Here is a 17,946-nt window from a genome sequence, read left to right as displayed (position 1 = left end):
AGCCCCTGCTCTGCAACAGGAGAAGCCACCACAATGAGAAGCCTGTGTACCTCAGCGAAGAGTAGACCCCGCTCGCCACAACTAGAGAAAGCCCGTATGCAGCAATGAAGACCCAACACAGCCAAAAATAAATAAATAAAATAAATAAATGTATTTAAATAAAAAGAATTGCCTGTGAAGATCTGGCCCTGAGTTTAAAAAATAAAATAAAATAAAATAATAAAATAAAAAACGCTGTTAGGATCCAATCCCCTACACTGGCTAGACGTTAAATGGTAACTACTCAAAATGGCCCAAAATTATAGTAGATTCCCATTTCATAGTTCCCATCATTCTCTTCTAAATATTAGCCCAATATTAAGCATGGCTTTCCCTAAATTTGCATGGTTCTTGGAATCCAATATCCCTATTTGGAAAGAAGGCAATCACACAGCCTTAAAAATGTCACCAGGTCTCCTAATTCCATCAGAGGATCAATACAGAGACTAACATTGTTCCAAAGTACACTGCAGGCTAGGTTTACTCTAGGATGATGATAGAATTGGAGATCTGTGTGGTCAGCCTCCACAGGGCTCAATTGGCCTTCCAAACTCAAACCAAGTTCCTGGATCTACCTCCCTCCTACAAACAACTGGATAATTTTATGCGCTGCATATGGCGCTATCCTGGCCACATGTATTTGTCTTATAGGAAGTGCATCTGATGTCTGATTCAAAAGTCCAAGTTCTAACGAACAGTATTTACCAGGAATGTCACAGTGAGAGGCCAGGTCGTTGCTAGGAAACAGGAAGGGCAAGATTTGGAGCAGATGACACAGCACTGTGTGGCATCGTGTGGCTGCAGCCGCTCAGAAACTTAGCTCAAGACTTTTCACAAACACTCCTGGGTTCTGGGGAGCAACTGTCAACATCAGTTAATCAGAGGGTGTGATGGGTGATTCTTAAGTGTCATCTTGGCTGGGCCACGGTACTCAGACAGGTGGTCAAACATTATTCTGGACGTTTCTGGGAGGGTGCTTTTGAATGAGATGAACATTTAAATCAGTGGACTCTGAGTAAAATAGATTGCCTTCCATAACGTGGGTGGGCCTCGTCTAATCAGTTGAAGGTCTGCCCAGAACCCTCACCAAAACAGGAAGGAATTCTGCAGTCTGACGGTCTTCAGACTTGAACTGCAGCATCAGCTCTTCCTGGGTTTCCACCTGCCGGCCCACCCTGCCAGCCTATATAATCACACGAGGAATCCTTAAAATCAATCTCTTTTCTTTTGTCTTGTTTTAATGGTGATACATTTAACTGAGATACATTCAATATATTAGTTGCTTTTAGTCTATAACACATTTGGACTCCCTGGAAAAGTGGAATAATAGCTTTTTTGTGGGTGATGAACCATCCATTGTTAGTTGGAAATACGCACAAATGTCCTCCATGATAACTTGGGTTGCCAAGAACTGCCAAAACCACTAATTCTGCAGGTTCATGATCTCCCCCAAGTTTCTCATCGTTTTCTTTGTCTGACTTTTCCCTCAGCACACTCTAGTGTGTTGCTGTGCACTGTACAGTCTGGATAACTTGAATGTCAAAAGAATAGTGTTAATTGCTTATAACATATTAAAAAGTTTAACTCCATGAGTCCATGCGGGGGGCTGAGGGAAAGGAAGCTCTTCTTCAACAAGTACGTGTAGAAGGAACAATAGAATTCAGGCAATGGGTGCTAAAAACCACTGGATGAAAAGTTATTTGGGAATATGGGGAATGTTTACACAGTGACAAAGAGTATTGAAACAGTGCCAAAGTATCACTCGCCCCTAAGATTACTTACTAATCACTTACTAATTCACATGGGACAATATGGCAATCACCCCCATAAGCAAGTAATCAAACAATCTCACTAATAGAGGGACATGATTTGCTTCCTAATGAGATGCAATGTGACATACCATCTACATGGCATCCCCGTCACAAATGTGAAGCATGGACCTAATCCAGATTCTAGATCTAACATCCATTTTGTGGCTGTTCAGGGGATAGAAGAACAAGGGAAATGACACCAGGAGAAAACAGTCTGGCAAATCTAGAATGGGTGTATTCTACAAATGATCTGGGTTCTCAAAATTCAATACTAGAAAGGAGAGAAAGAAGGAAGACTGTTGTAAATTAAGAGGCTGAGGACATAAAAAACTAAAATTTTAAAAACCAAATGCAGCAATGCAGCATATGAACCTTAAATAGGTCCTGGCTCTGGAAAAAAAAAAATGAACTGGCTATAAAAATACATTTTGTTTTGGGTAAAATTTGAGAAATTTGAATAATGAATTATTGCTAATTTTCTAAAGCATGGTTACGTTATTGTGATTATGTTGAAGAATGTCTTTTCTTAGGAGATGCGTACTGAAATATTCAGTGGGAAAGTATCGTGGTGTCTACAACCTTAATTCCAAATAGTTCAACAAAAAGAAAATGCGTTTATAGAGAGTGATAAGCATAAGTGGCAAAATGTAAACAATTGTTGAATCCAGGTAGAGGGTACACAAATGTTTGCTCTGTTATGCTTTCAACTTTTGTGTGTGTTTTTGAAAACGGTCAGAATAAAAGTTGGGGAAATAAAAAACAACTTTGAGGATCACCTGTCTTCCCCAAACTCCATCCTCTCCTACCTTCTAGCCCAGCACCTTCTAGCCGAAATGAAAAAAGAAATGCACTTCATTTTTTGAACAGCTTTATTGAGATATAGTTCACATACCACACAATTCACCCAATTTAATGTCCACGATTCAATGGCTTTTAGTATATTCATAGAGTTGTATGACGATCACCACCATCATTTTTAGAACATTTTCATTACCCCCAAAAGAACCCACCCCTTAGCCATCACTCCCCAGCCTCCCCATGCCCCCCGCCCCAGTCCTAGGCAACCACTAGTCTAGTTTCTATCTCTAGATGAATTTGATTTTTACTTCTTGAAGATCTTACATGTGGCACCAAATTTCTCAGCTGCTGCCAATGCTTTAACAAAATTCTTTGTGTCCCGCTGTGTTTGCTCATCCCCAGTTCCGTGCAGGACATTAGAGAGAGCTGGTATCATTCTCAGCCTCTGGGGGCCCAAGAGCCTCATTAGACTATGTCATCTGCCTTCTGGCTCTGTTGAGGGATGCACTGGAGGAAAAGAAGCAGATCTGCTTTCAGATAAAGTAGACCAGGAATTCATGTCGGATGAGCTCAACTGACGCTTTCTCTGGCTGAGGACACTGGAAGGGGCATCAACCATCTGCAGAGTCTCCTCCATACCCCATTTTGCATTATGATGATCTCTGCAGATGGTCCAAGCTTCCTGACAGCCCCTCATTGTCGGGGGTGGTGGGCACTGACTTTCCTCCAAGTCCATCTCAGCTCTCACCTCGGTGGAGCTACTCTGGCCACCATGCATGATGCCCAAGTAAAGCACAAACAAGGCACCTGCCTTCCTTGACTGACTGGACTTCACAGCAGCCCAAGCAGCTGTAAGGAGCAAGGAACTCTCTCCACAGGAACGACTGTGTAGCTCTTCTCAAGACAATGCAATTATATCCTTCCTAGCTGGGTTCAACGCAGTATAAAGTTTTTGTTTGGGTTGATTTTTACTTGTAAGTACCGGGAACTACTCACTCTCAGAGCATCACCTTGCAGCTGATACCTTTGGAGAACTTTGCAGAAGAAGGTTTTTCCCATAGAAAAGTCCATGAGTTTTGAGTCCATGGGTAGGATAGGAATGTCTCTGAAGTAATAATGGCATAAAACACAATGGAACTAAGAAAAGACACTGCATGACATCTGTTTAGGTCTGAGGACAATTATGTGTACCAAATTCAGTACTGGATTGCTAGTTAAGCTCAAAGAGAGGACGTGTGAGTTTACCTAAGCAGTTATATTTTATTTAAATCTTGCTCCCCACTGCATTTCCTTTGTGATGGATTTTTATTATCAATTACCTAGTTGATGCCCTGGTACATTTGCTATTTTTAACTAGTTTTTCCCCAAAAGGGAATTATATAACGACGGACTTGATGTGCTCTTTGTTTCAGGTCTCTCAGTTTTCCACCTGAGAACACCAAGCACTGGCTTTCTAAGCTCATTGTCTGTATCCCCATTCACTACATAGCAGTCATCAGTAAGAAGGGCAGGGAAAAAAGATGAGCCTCTCTATGGGACACTTGTTAGACAAAGATGCCCCTCCCTGTGAGGACTACAAATATGAAGGTCTGTCTTCAAATACCTTTGTCCAATTTTGGGCATGAAGCAACATTTTCACCCAGAGAAGTGATTTATCAGTGATTACAGAGTTTACACTTGGAGGTGATGTAAACCCAAAACTACACTCTAGATTTTGTTTTGAACCATAAGTAGAGATTTAAAATCCAAGAAAAAAGAGTGAAATGCAGTAGTCATTTTCCAAGATTAACAACTCCAGCAGGCTTGAGTGAAGTCCCAGATTTCTCTGCAGTAAAGATTTCTGGGAGTTCACTGTAAGGTCCAGGAGAGCAAATCTGGAGAGGCACTGTTTGTGCTCTACACTTCAGGTTAAGAGGTTCATTTTATAGCTCTTTTTTGCACCTGTTGAATGGGTTTCTCCCCCACCCCCACCCCATATCCCTTCTCCCCTTCTCTCCCACCCCTTTCAACAGCATCATTTTTCTACCCTTAAGTGCCACTAAGGACAGTTATCCAGTGAACACAGACCCAGGGTAACTTGTAATAGTGAAGTCAAATGCTTATGTTTTTCCCTGCAGTCGGGCAACATTTTTCATCTCTGATTTTCCTTGGCCAGATGGAAGATGTCATTCAGGGAACCCCAGGCGTTCTGAAGATGAAAAGGAAGGTAGGGGGCCCGGCTCAGTGCTTATTAACCATAGAGGGAATTTGGTTCACTTCAAGAAGTAGTAAAATAATGGCACAGGAGAGACAATGACTCTTAATGAATTCGTGTGAGTAAAGTGTGAGGTGACCAGTTTGGGGACATGCAGCCCCAAGGCCACCCTCTGGAGGAGAAAAATGGAACAATTGTTTTCTGTTACTACACAGTATTGACCTCCCTTTCCGGAATCACACAGGGCCACTCGGATATCACGTCCAACGTAGGATTACCTCTGTCTGAGTGCCTTGGCTGCCTTTTAAATAAGGTGGGTGACATGTGACACTGGAGTCCACAGTCAGGCTTGAGGTAGGAATAATCTCAGGTGCTCCTTCAGCCAGGTGAACTGTTCCACTTCCATCTCTGCCTCCCCTCCAAAAAAATCCTTCCCTAGAGGTCAGGAGGCTCCGGCCCTCAAATCCCACCAACCTGCAGGGTTGAACATCTTCAGCTTTCACATACCACCTTTCCTATTCACACCAAAGTCTCACGGGACGTATCAACTGCCTGGAAAATAAAACAGCCTCCCAGGCTCTATGAAAAAAAAAAAAGGAACAGAAAAGCTACAGAAATAAATCCCAGAGTCTGCTTCTAATCCTGGACAGGTGGCACCTTGGCACAAGTGCATTGAAATCACTTTCTTCCTGGGCCGCAGAGCTGAATCCCTCTCCCAGAAAGACCAACACCCCTCAATCTGGAGGTGGGGAGTGTGCTGGGGGAGGAGCCAGGAGCCTGGGGCTAGAGGTCTGTGACCTCCCGCCGAGCCGTGCTATCGGCCTTGGATCGACTATCTAGTGTAAACGCAGTTTCACACATAAATAACGTGCCACATCTGGCCCTTCGGTTTTATGGCGTCTTAGCGACCGAGCAATTTATAGATGGCGACCTTGTTAGGCAGCAGCCGGGCTCGCTGGGAGCTGCGAGGTCCGAGGTACCGCTGGGGACGCAGGAGGGGCGAGGGAGAGGAGAGCCCCGGGGTCCCAGATCTCCAGCTCCGAGGGGCGCTCAGGAGAGGGACCCACCCGCCTGGTTGGGGATGGGGCCGCAGCAAGGTGGCAGCGCCCCCTCCTTCCAAGCCGGCCATGTGGCAGCTGAAAGAGCCATCGAAGCCGAAGTGTGTTTGCGCTCATACCCAATTTATTACCGCTGAACATATGGCCAATATTTTGACTCACGTCAGTCGGGCAAGGAAAACAAACAGAGCGCGAGGCGCGGGGGAGCGGCCCCCTCCGCTGGGGCTGCGCTACGGCCGCGGGGCCGGAGCCGGGAGGGTGGGGCCGCCGGGCACGGAGCCGGAGCCAGGAGGGGGAGGGCTCGCCGCGCCAGTGCCCCTGCGCCCGCGGCTCTGCAGCCGCCGGTGGCTCAGGATAAAGAGCGGCCGGCCGGGGATCTGCGCGCTCGCGGGCCGGGGCTCCAGGCGCAGCCGCGCTCCAGGTGAGCCTCCCGCTCGAGCGCGCGGCCGGGGGTGGTCGGGGGGCGCGGGGCGCGCGGCTGCGCGGGGAGACGTACAGGAGCCCAGCGTCGCCCCCGGCTGTCGGGCGAGCACCGTAGCTCCCCCGGCCCCAGACCCCGCGCGGGCATCCTTAGCTGCGGGGGACCGGAACGCGCTCCGGGCCGGCGTCCTGCCGCGGGCCAGGGGAGAGGGGTCTCGGTGTCCCCCGCGCGCCCGCCTGTGCGGCCCCCTCTCGCGGCTCTCGCCTTGGCTCGGTCGCCCATCCGCGGGGGTCCGGAAGCAGCAGGTGGGCAAGTGCCGGGTGTCTCAGGTCCGCCGCCGGCTCCGCTGGTCACGAGGGGGGCGCTCGGGTTGGGACCGGGCCCCGCCCGCCGCGCCCGCGGCCCGGAAAAGTTTTACCTGCCTCCGAAGCCAGGTGCTCCCGCCGCCGCGCACTTTCCCGCCCGCCGGGGAGCGGGACCGCCGGGACCGGCAGGTGCGGCTGGAGGGGATGGCGAGGAGGAGAGGCGCGGCGAGGTTCGGAGCCCCGCCCGGGAGGGCGCGGCGGAGGAGGGGCGCCGGGGAGGTGGGGGACTAGATAAAGGCGCGCCTGGAGATTCGGCGAGGCTGTCGCCGCAGCGTCGGGAGTGGGAGGCGGAGCGGGCGCGCCGCGCGCCTCGGGCCCCTCCCCACCGTCGGCTCCGTAGGCTCCTGGGCCGCCGGGGCCGCTGCCGGGAAGGGAGCGCCTCCGCCCCGCCTCCGCCGGGTAAGTCTCCCCGGTGTGCGCAAGGGTCGGCATGGGGCTGCAGGACGAGGCGATGTCCCCAAGGTAATTTGGAGATGGCGCCTAGAGGAGAAAGAGGTGCTCCTCGGGCGGAACTGGGCCACGGGGTGGGGGGTGAGGAGGAGGAGGAAGGCGAGGGGCGGGAGTCGCCGGCAGGAAGGACCAGGGCTGGGGGCCGAGCAGGGGTCGGGGGGTCTTTGAGGCGGCTCAAGCTTGGACTTTGAGGGGACCGCGCCAGGCGCCAGACAGTTCTCATTTGTGTCAGTAGAGATCGCCAGAGGATCGGAAATGAGCCTCAGTGGGCTCTGCTGAGGCCCTGGTCTCCGAGGGGCGCCCCCTCTGCCCCCCCATACACACACTCTGCAAGGAGGCCCTTTGGCGCGCCTCTCGCGCCTTCTCGATCTTGGTGGCGCTTGGGGGTGGGAAGGGGGCGTTGCGTCTGGAGGAGGGCTGTGGACCTCGGGTGCTCAGATTGGAGAAGTGAGAGGGAGAGTCCCAGGAACCCCCTCCCGCTGGTGCCCGAGGGCCTCGTGGGTCGGTTCCTCGCTCTCCAGGCACAGCTGCCAGGTTCCGCGCAGGCTGGGAGCGCGGCCTCCCCGCGCCGACGAGCGCTACATGGCACAGAGCCCTCCTGGCCCAGCTCTAAGTGCTGAGTACTGACCCGTTGGGAGAGGCCGCTGGATTTTCGAAGTCTTGTAATGATTTTGTCACGTGTTAAGAAGTAAATTCAGATAAGAACGTGCTTTCGGCGCCCTGTTTCCTTGAGAAACCCAGATCTCCTGCATTGAAATCACCCTTATCGGGGGAAGGTCGAACTTGGCTGGACAAACGTTCCTGAAGGCAACATTGACGATGCGTAATCTCATTGTAACATATTTAATCATTAGAGAAGCGCGAACGAATAAAGCAAAGGGGTGAGCCCGGGGGGACGTGCCGTTTGGTTCCCCAATAAACCGGTGACAATGGATTGGCTGGGACGGGCTCATTTGGCCTAAGGGGGGCTTAGAGCTACGTTTTTAAAGAAAATATTGGAGGAAGGCCCTTTCCATTTTGCAGCGCGCCCCGAGCCACATTTCGTGTTCAGTTTAACATCCATGAAAGTTAAACGGCTTTTCTCGCCTTTTATTTTATTGGATGCGTTTTCAAAGATCTCATTAAAGCGCATTTATCAAAGTCCTACCATATGTCCGCGGGGTCTTACGCCCACACAATGAGGCTGATTAATAAAAAGAGAAATCCTAATTTCTATTACAATTTATGTCCTCAGGAAATGTCTGCCTTTTTTTTTTTAAGCCAGATAATTGGTAAAGTGTTGTGTATTTCACCTTGAAGAAGAGTAGGGGGAGATAGCTCAGAAGGATGCCTGCGCCCTGCGCCCACAATTGCAGGGAGACTCCAGGCTCTAGGTCCCTAGGTCAGTTCTCTCCATGGCTTTATAGAGTTCCTGGTGCTCCTGAGGAAGCGGGGAAGGGGGAAAAGGGGGGTCAGATACAGAATCTGAGCTCTGTCTCTGGGCCTGGAAAACTTCTCTGCCCAACATCTTCTTGGTGACTTGGGAGGACTGTCCTTCTGGGAGGTGCCCTCACTCTTACCTCCTGTGGTAAGAGTTAACACAATATGAATCAAAGAAAGAGAAAACTCACCTTTGACTTGAACCCAAAGTGGACTGAGATTTCCTTTCCCTTCACACTAGTCCCTACTTTCTGGTCCATCTGTCCGCTGGCTGTGGGTCTCTTCTGCCAGAGATTTGCACCTGTTCTGATCTGGCCTCACTGATAGGGCTGTAGGCCTCCCCCATCCAGCCGCTCCATTCTGCTTCCCGCCCCCACAGCCTGCAGGGACTTCCAGGGACCTCAGCTTCCTTCGGGGGCAGAAGGTGATGCCAGTTGGTGCCAGGATCCACCAGAGATGAGCCTGCCTTTCAGTTTTCTGGTTGGGAAAGGTCCTGCTTCAGGTGGTACCCTGGGCCACACTCCTCGACATCTTTCAACCGGCGGCCAGAGCTGACACTCTTGCTTCCAGCAGCCCCCGTTCCCCCACCTGGAGTTGAAGCTGCCATGGGATACCTTGGAGGAGTGCATCTTAAAGGTGGGCGTCTTTATCGCCAAGCTCGGGGACCAGATGGGGAGACATTTTCTGTCCCCGTTGATTTCGAGTGCATGCCACGCTCCGAGTCTCCAACCCGAGATAAAATAAACCTTTCCCCTCCAACAAAACCTTTGTGTCCAGCGCGGCTAATCCTCGCGGAGAAGGAAGGTGCAATGCGCTTTGTTTCTAGAGTGAATGAAGACAAACGCTTGCACCTTGGCGCTAACCAGACAATAAACTAATCCACTTGAAGGCTGTTATCTGAGATGGGATGTGCAGGGGACCCGCTCGGCCATGTACTGTACCAGGAAAGGAGTTTCTTTTCAACCTCTTTTCATTCCAAAAAAGAAAGAAAAGAAATGAAGTCAAATTAGTATTTCCAAATAATGGGAAAGACCTTGTATTTTTAATGACTGGTCGCACTTTTGTGGATGGGGAGGGTGAGGCGTGCTGCCTGGGGCTGCGAGGCTTTGGGCTCCTCGAGGCCACCCCCGTTTTACAGTGGTCCTCAAGGTACTCCCCCCGGACTTTTTCTGCCCTAAATTCCTCTAGAGGAGGCGCCTACCCAGCAAGCTCTCACCAGCCTGAAAGGGGAAAGATGTGAGCAGAGCGCCTCCCAAGAGGCCTTCAAGCCAAGAAGCCTTCTGAGATTGAGAGAGGAACGGGGATTGGGGGCGCTGGGGGCGCCCCACCAGCCCGCCTCACCCACAGGCACACCGAGCCAGGCTCCCACGCGTGGGGTGTGCCCAGGCCTCTCCTCATTTTCCCAAAGGGCCTTCCTTTCCTGCCTTGTTTGCTGCTGTTCAGAGCTCACCCCTCCCCCAACAGGGGGCGTCAAACTGCGGTGCGCGGGCGCAAGGAGCTGGGGACCCGGGCGCACCAGGGCCGCCCCCGTGCTCCGGAGCTCAGAAAAGGCGCTCGTGTTTGAGCTACCTGCGAAAGTAAACAGGTAAACACTGGGCCGACTTGGAGGGCCACTTGTCCTGGAGTGGGGCCACTTACCCTGTGTACATTCGCCTCCCGCCCGGGCCTCCGGCGGTGGTTCACCTCCCCCGCGCCCTCACCAGCGCCTGCGCTCCCATCCCTCCAGAACCCCGAGCCGCAGAGAGGAGCTGAGCGGCCTGGGAAGCCTCCTAAGAGGGATTCTTCCAGCCTGCGAGGAGGAAGATTCTCTTCCTCCTCTCCCCCACCTCCCCTCGGGGCCTGCGACGCCCTCTGAGCTCGTCCCAAACGTGGGAAAAAGGGAGGTAGAGCTCGAGATTTGTAAGGAAGCTGGAGCCCCAGCGCCGAGCATAAATATCCGGGGCAGGGGACCTCTGGCTGCTCGGGTGACCCTGGCAGGGGTACTCGGTGGTTGTCGCACACCAAAGAGGGCAAAACATGTCTCCCTCCGGCCCAGACCAGCTGCCATCAAACTTTCAGCACCGTCTCAACTTCTCCCCAAGTTCGCAGCAGAAGGCCCAAGGCTGAGCGCTCAGGAGCTCCCGCAACGCCGGCGGCAGAGCCCAGAGCCCAAACCCAAACACGATGGAACCCAGGACATTGTCCTCTCCTGGCTGCAAGATGGAACCCGGAAAGAAGCTACTGAAGAATCCGGACCTGGGGAGCCGAGCACATCCAAGCAGAGCTGAACTGGTGCCAGAGGACACGGATATGTTCAGAGCCGATAGGGTGGGGATAGCGGGGACACTAATAAGGACTCTGGAGGGGCCAGGGGCGTGGGGCTTGGTACTCTCGACCAAGTGTGCGGGATCTCGCTGAGCAGGAGACCCCTGGCTCGAAAAGACCAGGCTGTGGTGCTCCCAGCGAGACCTCTTGGGGAGCCCTCCGGATGCAATCACCTGTTTAATTTGTGTGTAAAAGTTCATTTGGTGCCTGGCCCTGCTCCTCGGGTCACATGAGGTCCGGGAGACCCTGGAGCGTGCTTTGGGCACCGGACCTGCCCCCAGCTGCCAGCTGGTCCCCCGCCGGCCTCCCGGCGTCCGCAGACCACTCCTGGGGGACTTGCATTTTATGATCTTCCTCTAACAAGCCGAGTTTCTCCCCTTCAATTACGGGCCTCCCGGCGGTCTCCCTGCGCCTTTTCAATTGCAAATGTCAGCGCTTTGGAAGCGGACGCGGGAACGGCACCGGCGACGGAGCGCTGGGCAAAATGGATTCGCGAGGTCCCAGGAGGGAGACACTGAGCACAGCGCATCGGGCTCCGCAGGGCGCTGAGCGTGGCTTCGCGAGGCCAGGCTGAGGCTCCCTCGGGTTCCCTCCCTGCTCCGCAGCCCCAAGGTCAGGGGCAGGAAAAACTAGCAGGGGTGAGGATGGAGGAGGGAGCAGAGACCCAGAACACGGTCTGTGCGGGCGGGGGAGTGTGGTCCCGCAAGTGCTCCAGCAAGGAAGGGGGCCCTACGACCTGTGGTGTGGGAGAGCTCAGGCCCGTCGAGGCCAAGGGGCCGGCGCTGTGCGGAGCCCCGCCTCAGTGAACTGGGCCGGGAGCCTTCTCAGGGCGCGGTTGTCAGCGCTCCCGCTTCAGTTTCCAGGAGGCTGGATCCCCCTGTAGGAAAACAGTTGTCTCCAAGGTGCTCTGCCCGAAGTGCAGGCTCTCAGGGGCCGGGGGGGGGACATGACCCACTGCGGCAGTGCTGATGAGATCCTGGGAGAAAGGCCACTATGGGGGAAGGGAGAAGTTGGGAGCGAAGTGGAACTAGGTGGTTCCCAGACGAGGAACTGCGCAGGCTCCGTGGAGGGGTCTGGGGGCACCCCTCCCAAAGATGGATACGCAGAAGAGTCACTTCTTGCCAAAGGGGACATTTCTCACCCAACCCAAGAATTGGCGTGGCCCAACCAGACTCCTTTCTGGCCCTTCCTAGAGCCTACCCTGGTCCCCAAGAGACACCCCTCGCTTGGGACAGAGGAATAAGAGGAGTGACCAGGATGATTTTTTCTGCAAAGCTTGGGTTGAGGAACTTTTCCTCGCTAGTTATTTATTTAGCAGCTGAGTAACAATGGCTGGGGTAGGCCCGACAGCCCCTGTTTCCAAACTCTGGGCCTCTGTGATGCCTGGAAACCCAACTTCCCTCCTCCGACTGGACGGGGCAGAGAGCTCCCGAGTGAGAGGGGGGAGGGAGAGGCAAGGAGGATGGAGGCTGGGAAAGGCAGACTGGAAAGAGAAAGAGGGGAAAAAAGCACGAAAAGTAATGGGTTCAAGGAACACGATTCAAACCAGTTTCTAATTCTTGCAGGGGGGGAAGGGGGGAAGGAAAGGGGCAAGGAAAGGGGGAAGGAAAGGGGAAAGGGCGGAAGGAGGGGGAGAAAGGAGAAAAGGAAAAGTAGGAGAAAGAGGAATGGGGAGCGTCGACATGAAGGGGTTTCCTTAATATCGTGGACGGATTCAGAAATGAATGAAGAGATAGTCCACTGAAAAGGGTTGAATGCCATGACAACTAGGAACAACCTTAGATTTATTCCAAACAGTTAGGACACATTGAAAGAGAGCGTCAATCATGTATTATTTCTCCACTGAAATAAATGCAAAAACCGAGCCGGGACAAAGGCTTCCAACGGGAGCGGGACATTTGTCTACATTTCGCTCATTGTCCGCAGCTTAGCAATCGGTTTGTATTTGTGTTTGCCCGGGTCCGACCACCCAGGACGCGCCGACGAGGGGCTCCCTCTAACCTGGGCCATTGTCACCCGCGTCACATACTGGGGGCGAGGCAGCGAGGGCTGCAGAAAGCCGCCGAGCGGCTCGGGGAGAGGCGCCCTCGCCGGACGCTGGTAACTCGGGGGCGGCCGGGGCGCGGCGGCCGCAGCTGCGAGCGGGGAGTACGGGCGCCGGCGCTGTGCTCGCCGGCGTGGAGGCGGCCCCGGCGGAGGGCTTGGGGGTGGGCAGACCCCGACCCCCGCCGCGGCCTTCTCCGTCCCTCCCCGCCCCCAGGCCAAGCACCGTCCAGACGCTCCTCTGGGGCGGATGAGCATCAGGTAGCAAACCTACCTCGCGCAAAAAAAAAAAAAAAAAACTGGAAGGAGGGGCGGGAAGTGCGGCCTGGATTTTTCCTCACCGGCGCCGAGGAGGTGGTGCTGTCCCGGGAAAGTGCATTTCCCAGGCCGGCCCGGAGCTGGGACCCGCACACAAACCTCACGCAAGCTGGGAGCCTGGAGCGTGTCCTCTGAACTCGCCCCTGGTGCGTCCGAAAGGACTCCCTGGGGAGAAGAAAACTCCGGAGAGAACTCAGCAGCACCTCCCGCCCTGCGACCCCCTTCCCCGCGGTTTTCGGGGTCCTCACCCCGGCTGGAGACAGCGCACCCGCCCCTCCCCCCTCCCCTCTACCCTTGCCCCCCCCCACCCCGCTCTGCCACCGCTGGAGGCTGGAAAGGGAGGCATAATAGGGGGCAGGAAGGGCGCGGAGCCGCCTGCCCTTCCCTCCACCCTGAGATCGCGGCCCGCGGGGCCGGAGGCGGTGGGGCCGGGCTGATCGCGGCCCGAGGGAGACTTCCCCACCCCCACCACCCCACCCCGGGCGCCCGCAAAGCAGAAAGTGAACTGCGCGGTCCTGCTCAGCAGCACAGAGCTGGGGGGAGGGGGAGAGGGGAGGGAGGCGGGGAGAAGGAAATAAATGTCTTTAGCAAATAAAGGGTGTCGGGGCGGGGGAGGTGGTGTCGCTTGGTGGTGGCTCCGGCCGGCCCCGAGCCGATTCCTCTCCTGGGTTTCGGGCTCTTTCGGCGTTTAACTAGAATCAATTACTTGCCTTGTCATTTCTAGTACTCATCCTTAAGCCTCAACCAAAATATTGACCTAGGAGGCTTACAGAAGTTGGGCTCTTGCCATTTGAACCGGATCTTGTTTAGGGAACGGCCAGCGATGGGAAGGAGAGATTTCCGCGGCTCAGCCTGCGCCCCCTCCCCCTTTTCCAAAGGCGCCACAAATCGCCAATTTTCCGGCTTGCTGGGGGCAGGCGCGCGTGGGCGGGGAGGTAGGAACCGGTGAACGTTAAGGAGGATTCTGTTTTTCTCTCCTCCTCCGGGTTTCTGTTTTGTTTTCTTTCCTCCTCCCCCGCTTTTTTAAAAAAGATGCAATTTGTTAAAACTGCCCTTTCAAGTGTGTGGACTCGCGAGCGACGCGGCGGTCCTTTGTATGTAAATACTGGGTAAGAAAGGCTCGCCCCGTCTTTGCAATTAATTGACACGTTACACCTCTCATCTTGCTCTAGAGGGCCGTTGGCTGGGAGCGCGGAGCTCCCCAAAACCCACAATTTCACATCTGCAAATACAGTCTTCATCCACTTGACTTCCAAGACCCGCCCACACGTGTCCAACCTTTGCGTTTTAATGTCTCCCTCCCCCTTTTTTCCACCCTTCTCTCGCTCTCCCTCCCTCCCTCCCTCCCTCTCTTTCCCTCCCCCCTTTCCTCCCCCCTTTCCCTCCCCCTCCCTCTATCTTTCCCTCCCTCTCTTTCTCCCCCTCTTCCCCCCCTCTCCCCAGGTTCGTGAGTGGAGCCCAGCCTTATATGGACTGATCGCTCGGGCAATGGCCCATTTTTTCCTCGCCACCAGCCGCCACCGCGCGCTGAGCGGCCGCCGGAGCCGGAGCTGACGCCGCCTTGGCACCCCTCCTGGAGTTACAAACTCGGGCCCGGCCCGCAGCGCTGGCGCGCAGGCCGCCCGGCTCCCCGCGTCCATTTCCGCGTGCTTGCAGAGAAGACACAGGCAACGCCTTGGGCTTTTTCTTTCTTTCTTTCTTTCTTTTTCTCCCCTTTCCCAGAGTTTCTTTCTTTTTCTTAAACATAATAATCTCAATAATTAAAGCCCATCCCCCCTCCCCTCCCCCAACCCCTCTCCCCATACCCCCTCCCCCGCCCCTACTGAGAGCGCAAGGAATTGACCAAGTGAAGCTACAACTTTGCGGCATAAATTGCGGGGTCCCGGCCATGTCGCTGACCAACACAAAGACGGGGTTTTCGGTCAAGGACATCTTGGACCTACCGGACACCAACGATGAGGAGGGCTCGGTGGCCGAAGGGCCAGAGGAGGAGAGCGAGGGGCCGGAGCCCGCCAAGAGGGCCGGGCCGCTGGGGCAGGGCGCCCTGGACACGGTGCAGAGCCTGCCCCTAAAGAACCCCTTCTACGACAGCAGCGACAACCCGTACACGCGCTGGCTGGCCAGCACCGAGGGCCTCCAGTACTCCCGTAAGTAGCGAAACTTGGCCGCCGCGGCTGTGACCGCCTCTGCTACTGTGGCCGCAGCCTGGGCCGCACGCCCGCGGGGAGAAAAGGGATGGAGCCTTGTAAGCCGGATCCCTCACCCTGCGCCCCCAGAAAGATGCCTAACGTTTGTTTGGGATGCCCTACCTCTTCCCTCTTCGTCAGACCCCCCCCCCCTAGTCCGGGAAGGAGACTTGGTCTCAGATATTTCTTCCAAAGAGAGAAATTAGGAGGAAGAAGGGGAGGGGAATACCTCCCAAGGGCTGGTTACAGACGCCAACCAGAACTGACGGCTCCGGCCGGAGCCCCCCTCCCCCATTCCGACAGCCGGGAAGGACTGGCCTGGAGCAGTGGAGCGAGCCAGCCTGCCTCGGGATACGGGGAGAGGGTGGCCCGGGTATAAATAGCTCACCCTGCCCCCTGCACTTCATAGAGGACGCTTTGTGCGGTGCGGAGGGTGTCCAGAAAGTCGGAAAGCAGAAACGAAAGCCCCCAAAACCTGCCTTAAATGGCCGAGCCGATCAATGCCGGGATTGTGGGTTTTTTCTTTTAAAAATCTGCCCACGTCTCTCCAGAGAGGAAACTGCTTAAGGGGGCCGGAGCCCTTAACCCGCGATGATCTCCGCGCGCCACTCCACCCCCCCCAAAAATACGCACCCACACTGGTCAAACCCCTAGAAACTGGAGCACCGAGCCCCTACTCCTGCCGCTTCTTCTCTTTCCCCGGGGCGGACACCGACGATTTTGTCAGGCGTGGAGCAGGGCGGGGGTCAGGGCGAAGGCAGTGGGGCCTGGCTGCGGGGCGCACAGGCCCGAGGGCGCACGGAGGATCCAAGGCGCGCGGGGTCGGGCCCGGCCGCGCGCGGCCTCCAGGCTCCTGATGGGCTTCTCTTTCCCCCAGTGCATGGGCTGGCAGCCGGCGCGGCGCCCCAGGACTCGAGTTCCAAGTCTCCGGAGCCCTCGGCCGACGAGTCACCGGACAATGACAAGGAGACCCCCGGCGGCGGAGGGGACGCCGGCAAGAAGCGGAAGCGGCGGGTGCTCTTCTCCAAGGCGCAGACCTACGAGCTGGAGCGGCGCTTCCGGCAGCAGCGGTACCTGTCGGCGCCAGAGCGCGAACACCTGGCCAGCCTCATCCGCCTCACGCCCACGCAGGTCAAGATCTGGTTCCAGAACCACCGCTACAAGATGAAGCGCGCCCGGGCAGAGAAAGGTATGGAGGTGACGCCCCTGCCCTCGCCGCGCCGGGTGGCCGTGCCCGTTTTGGTCAGGGACGGCAAACCGTGCCACGCGCTCAAAGCCCAGGACCTGGCAGCTGCCACCTTCCAGGCGGGCATCCCCTTTTCGGCCTACAGCGCGCAGTCTCTGCAACACATGCAGTACAACGCCCAGTACAGCTCGGCCGGCACCCCCCAGTACCCGACAGCACACCCCCTGGTCCAGGCCCAGCAGTGGACTTGGTGAGCGTCGCCCCTCCGAGACTCTCGGCCCCAGGCCCAGGCCCCACCCCAGCGGCGGAGGCGAGGAGGACTCGGCCCTTACAGTGGTTATTATATTATAATTATTATTCTGGAGTCGAGTTGACTCTTGGCTCCGTTGGGGAGGCGCCAGGAGGTTGCTGCACCTCCTTGGAGAGGCAGATTCCACCCCCCAGCTCCGCCCCATCCCTCTCTCCGTTTGAACCTTTGGAGACGGCTGAACCATAAGCCGAGTTTACAGAATGTTTGCGCAGCTTCGCTTCTCTGCCTCTCCCCGGGGACCGAATGGTCCCAGCGTTAACGTCCTCACCTGAGAAGGAGTAAAAGACCCCCCCCGCCCCGCTTTTGTGAATTTTGTAAAATATGTTTGTGTGAGTAGCGATATTGTCAGCCGTCTTCTTCTGAAGCAAGTGGAGAACACTTTAAAAATATAGAGGATTTTTTTCTCCATTTTTTTTAAAGTAAGAAAATGCTAAATATTTATGGCCATGTAAACGTTCTGACAACTGGTGGCAGATTTCGCTTTTCGTTGTAAATATCGGTGGTGATTGTTGCCAAAATGACCTTCAGGAAGGGCCTGTACCCCTCAGGGCCCAACTCCTTTCTTCGTGGTTTGTTTTGGTTTGCTTATATTTGGTTACCCCTGCTTTCTTCTCTTCTTTTTTTATTTTGTTCAGTGCAAACATTTCTCAAATATGAAAAAGGAAAAATGTGTAGGCGAGCGAGAAGCCCCCTGCCCCATCCTCCGGGTCCTGAGCCCCGGAACTTGGAGCTCAGCGGTTCCGTGCGGTTCCCCAAGAGCGCCGGGCGCTGAAAGCTTTCAATTTTTTTAAATAAGAATTTTAATAAAAATCCTGTGTTTAAAAAAACCAAGCCCGGCCCTCCCGTTTGTCTTACTTTGTCGCCCTGCGCCGGGCAAGGAGGTCTCGGGCAAGGAGCCGGGCCAGGCCGCTGGCCGCGCTCTCCCCAGCGCATCCCTTGGGAGCCGGAGCACCCGAGGCGCTGGGGAGGCTTCGGAACAGGCCTCTCCCGGGCGTGCGGGCCAGGCCCCGCGCCTCGGACTCCGGGCGCGCGCGGGAGCGCTGG

The 17,946-nt window shown here is 55.1% G+C and overlaps 1 protein-coding gene across 8 annotated transcripts; it reads left to right on the top strand.

The window, feature by feature from the left end:
• The first annotated feature begins 6,224 nt into the window (after positions 1-6,224).
• Positions 6,225-17,718, top strand: NKX2-2 (NK2 homeobox 2). Of its 8 annotated transcripts, none has more exons than XM_070043714.1 (5): positions 6,225-6,321; positions 14,664-15,367; positions 16,284-16,595; positions 16,738-16,842; positions 17,538-17,718. In XM_070043714.1, the coding sequence occupies exons 2-5, from the start codon at positions 15,109-15,111 to the stop codon at positions 17,672-17,674; spliced, it is 813 nt and encodes a 270-aa protein (XP_069899815.1). In that variant the 5' UTR covers positions 6,225-6,321; positions 14,664-15,108; the 3' UTR covers positions 17,675-17,718. The 8 variants fall into 8 exon arrangements, with proteins under 8 accessions (XP_069899815.1, XP_069899816.1, XP_069899817.1 ...); XM_070043715.1 differs by having other exon boundaries at positions 16,698-16,842; positions 17,538-17,593; XM_070043716.1 differs by lacking the exon at positions 16,738-16,842.
• The last annotated feature ends 228 nt before the right edge of the window (positions 17,719-17,946 follow it).

Source organism: Globicephala melas, chromosome 15, assembly GCF_963455315.2.
Source record: "Globicephala melas chromosome 15, mGloMel1.2, whole genome shotgun sequence".
In the NCBI taxonomy this organism is placed as follows: domain Eukaryota; kingdom Metazoa; phylum Chordata; class Mammalia; order Artiodactyla; family Delphinidae; genus Globicephala; species Globicephala melas.
The sequence above is the reverse complement of the archived record's forward strand: the minus strand, read 5'-3'. Positions and strand labels throughout refer to the sequence as shown.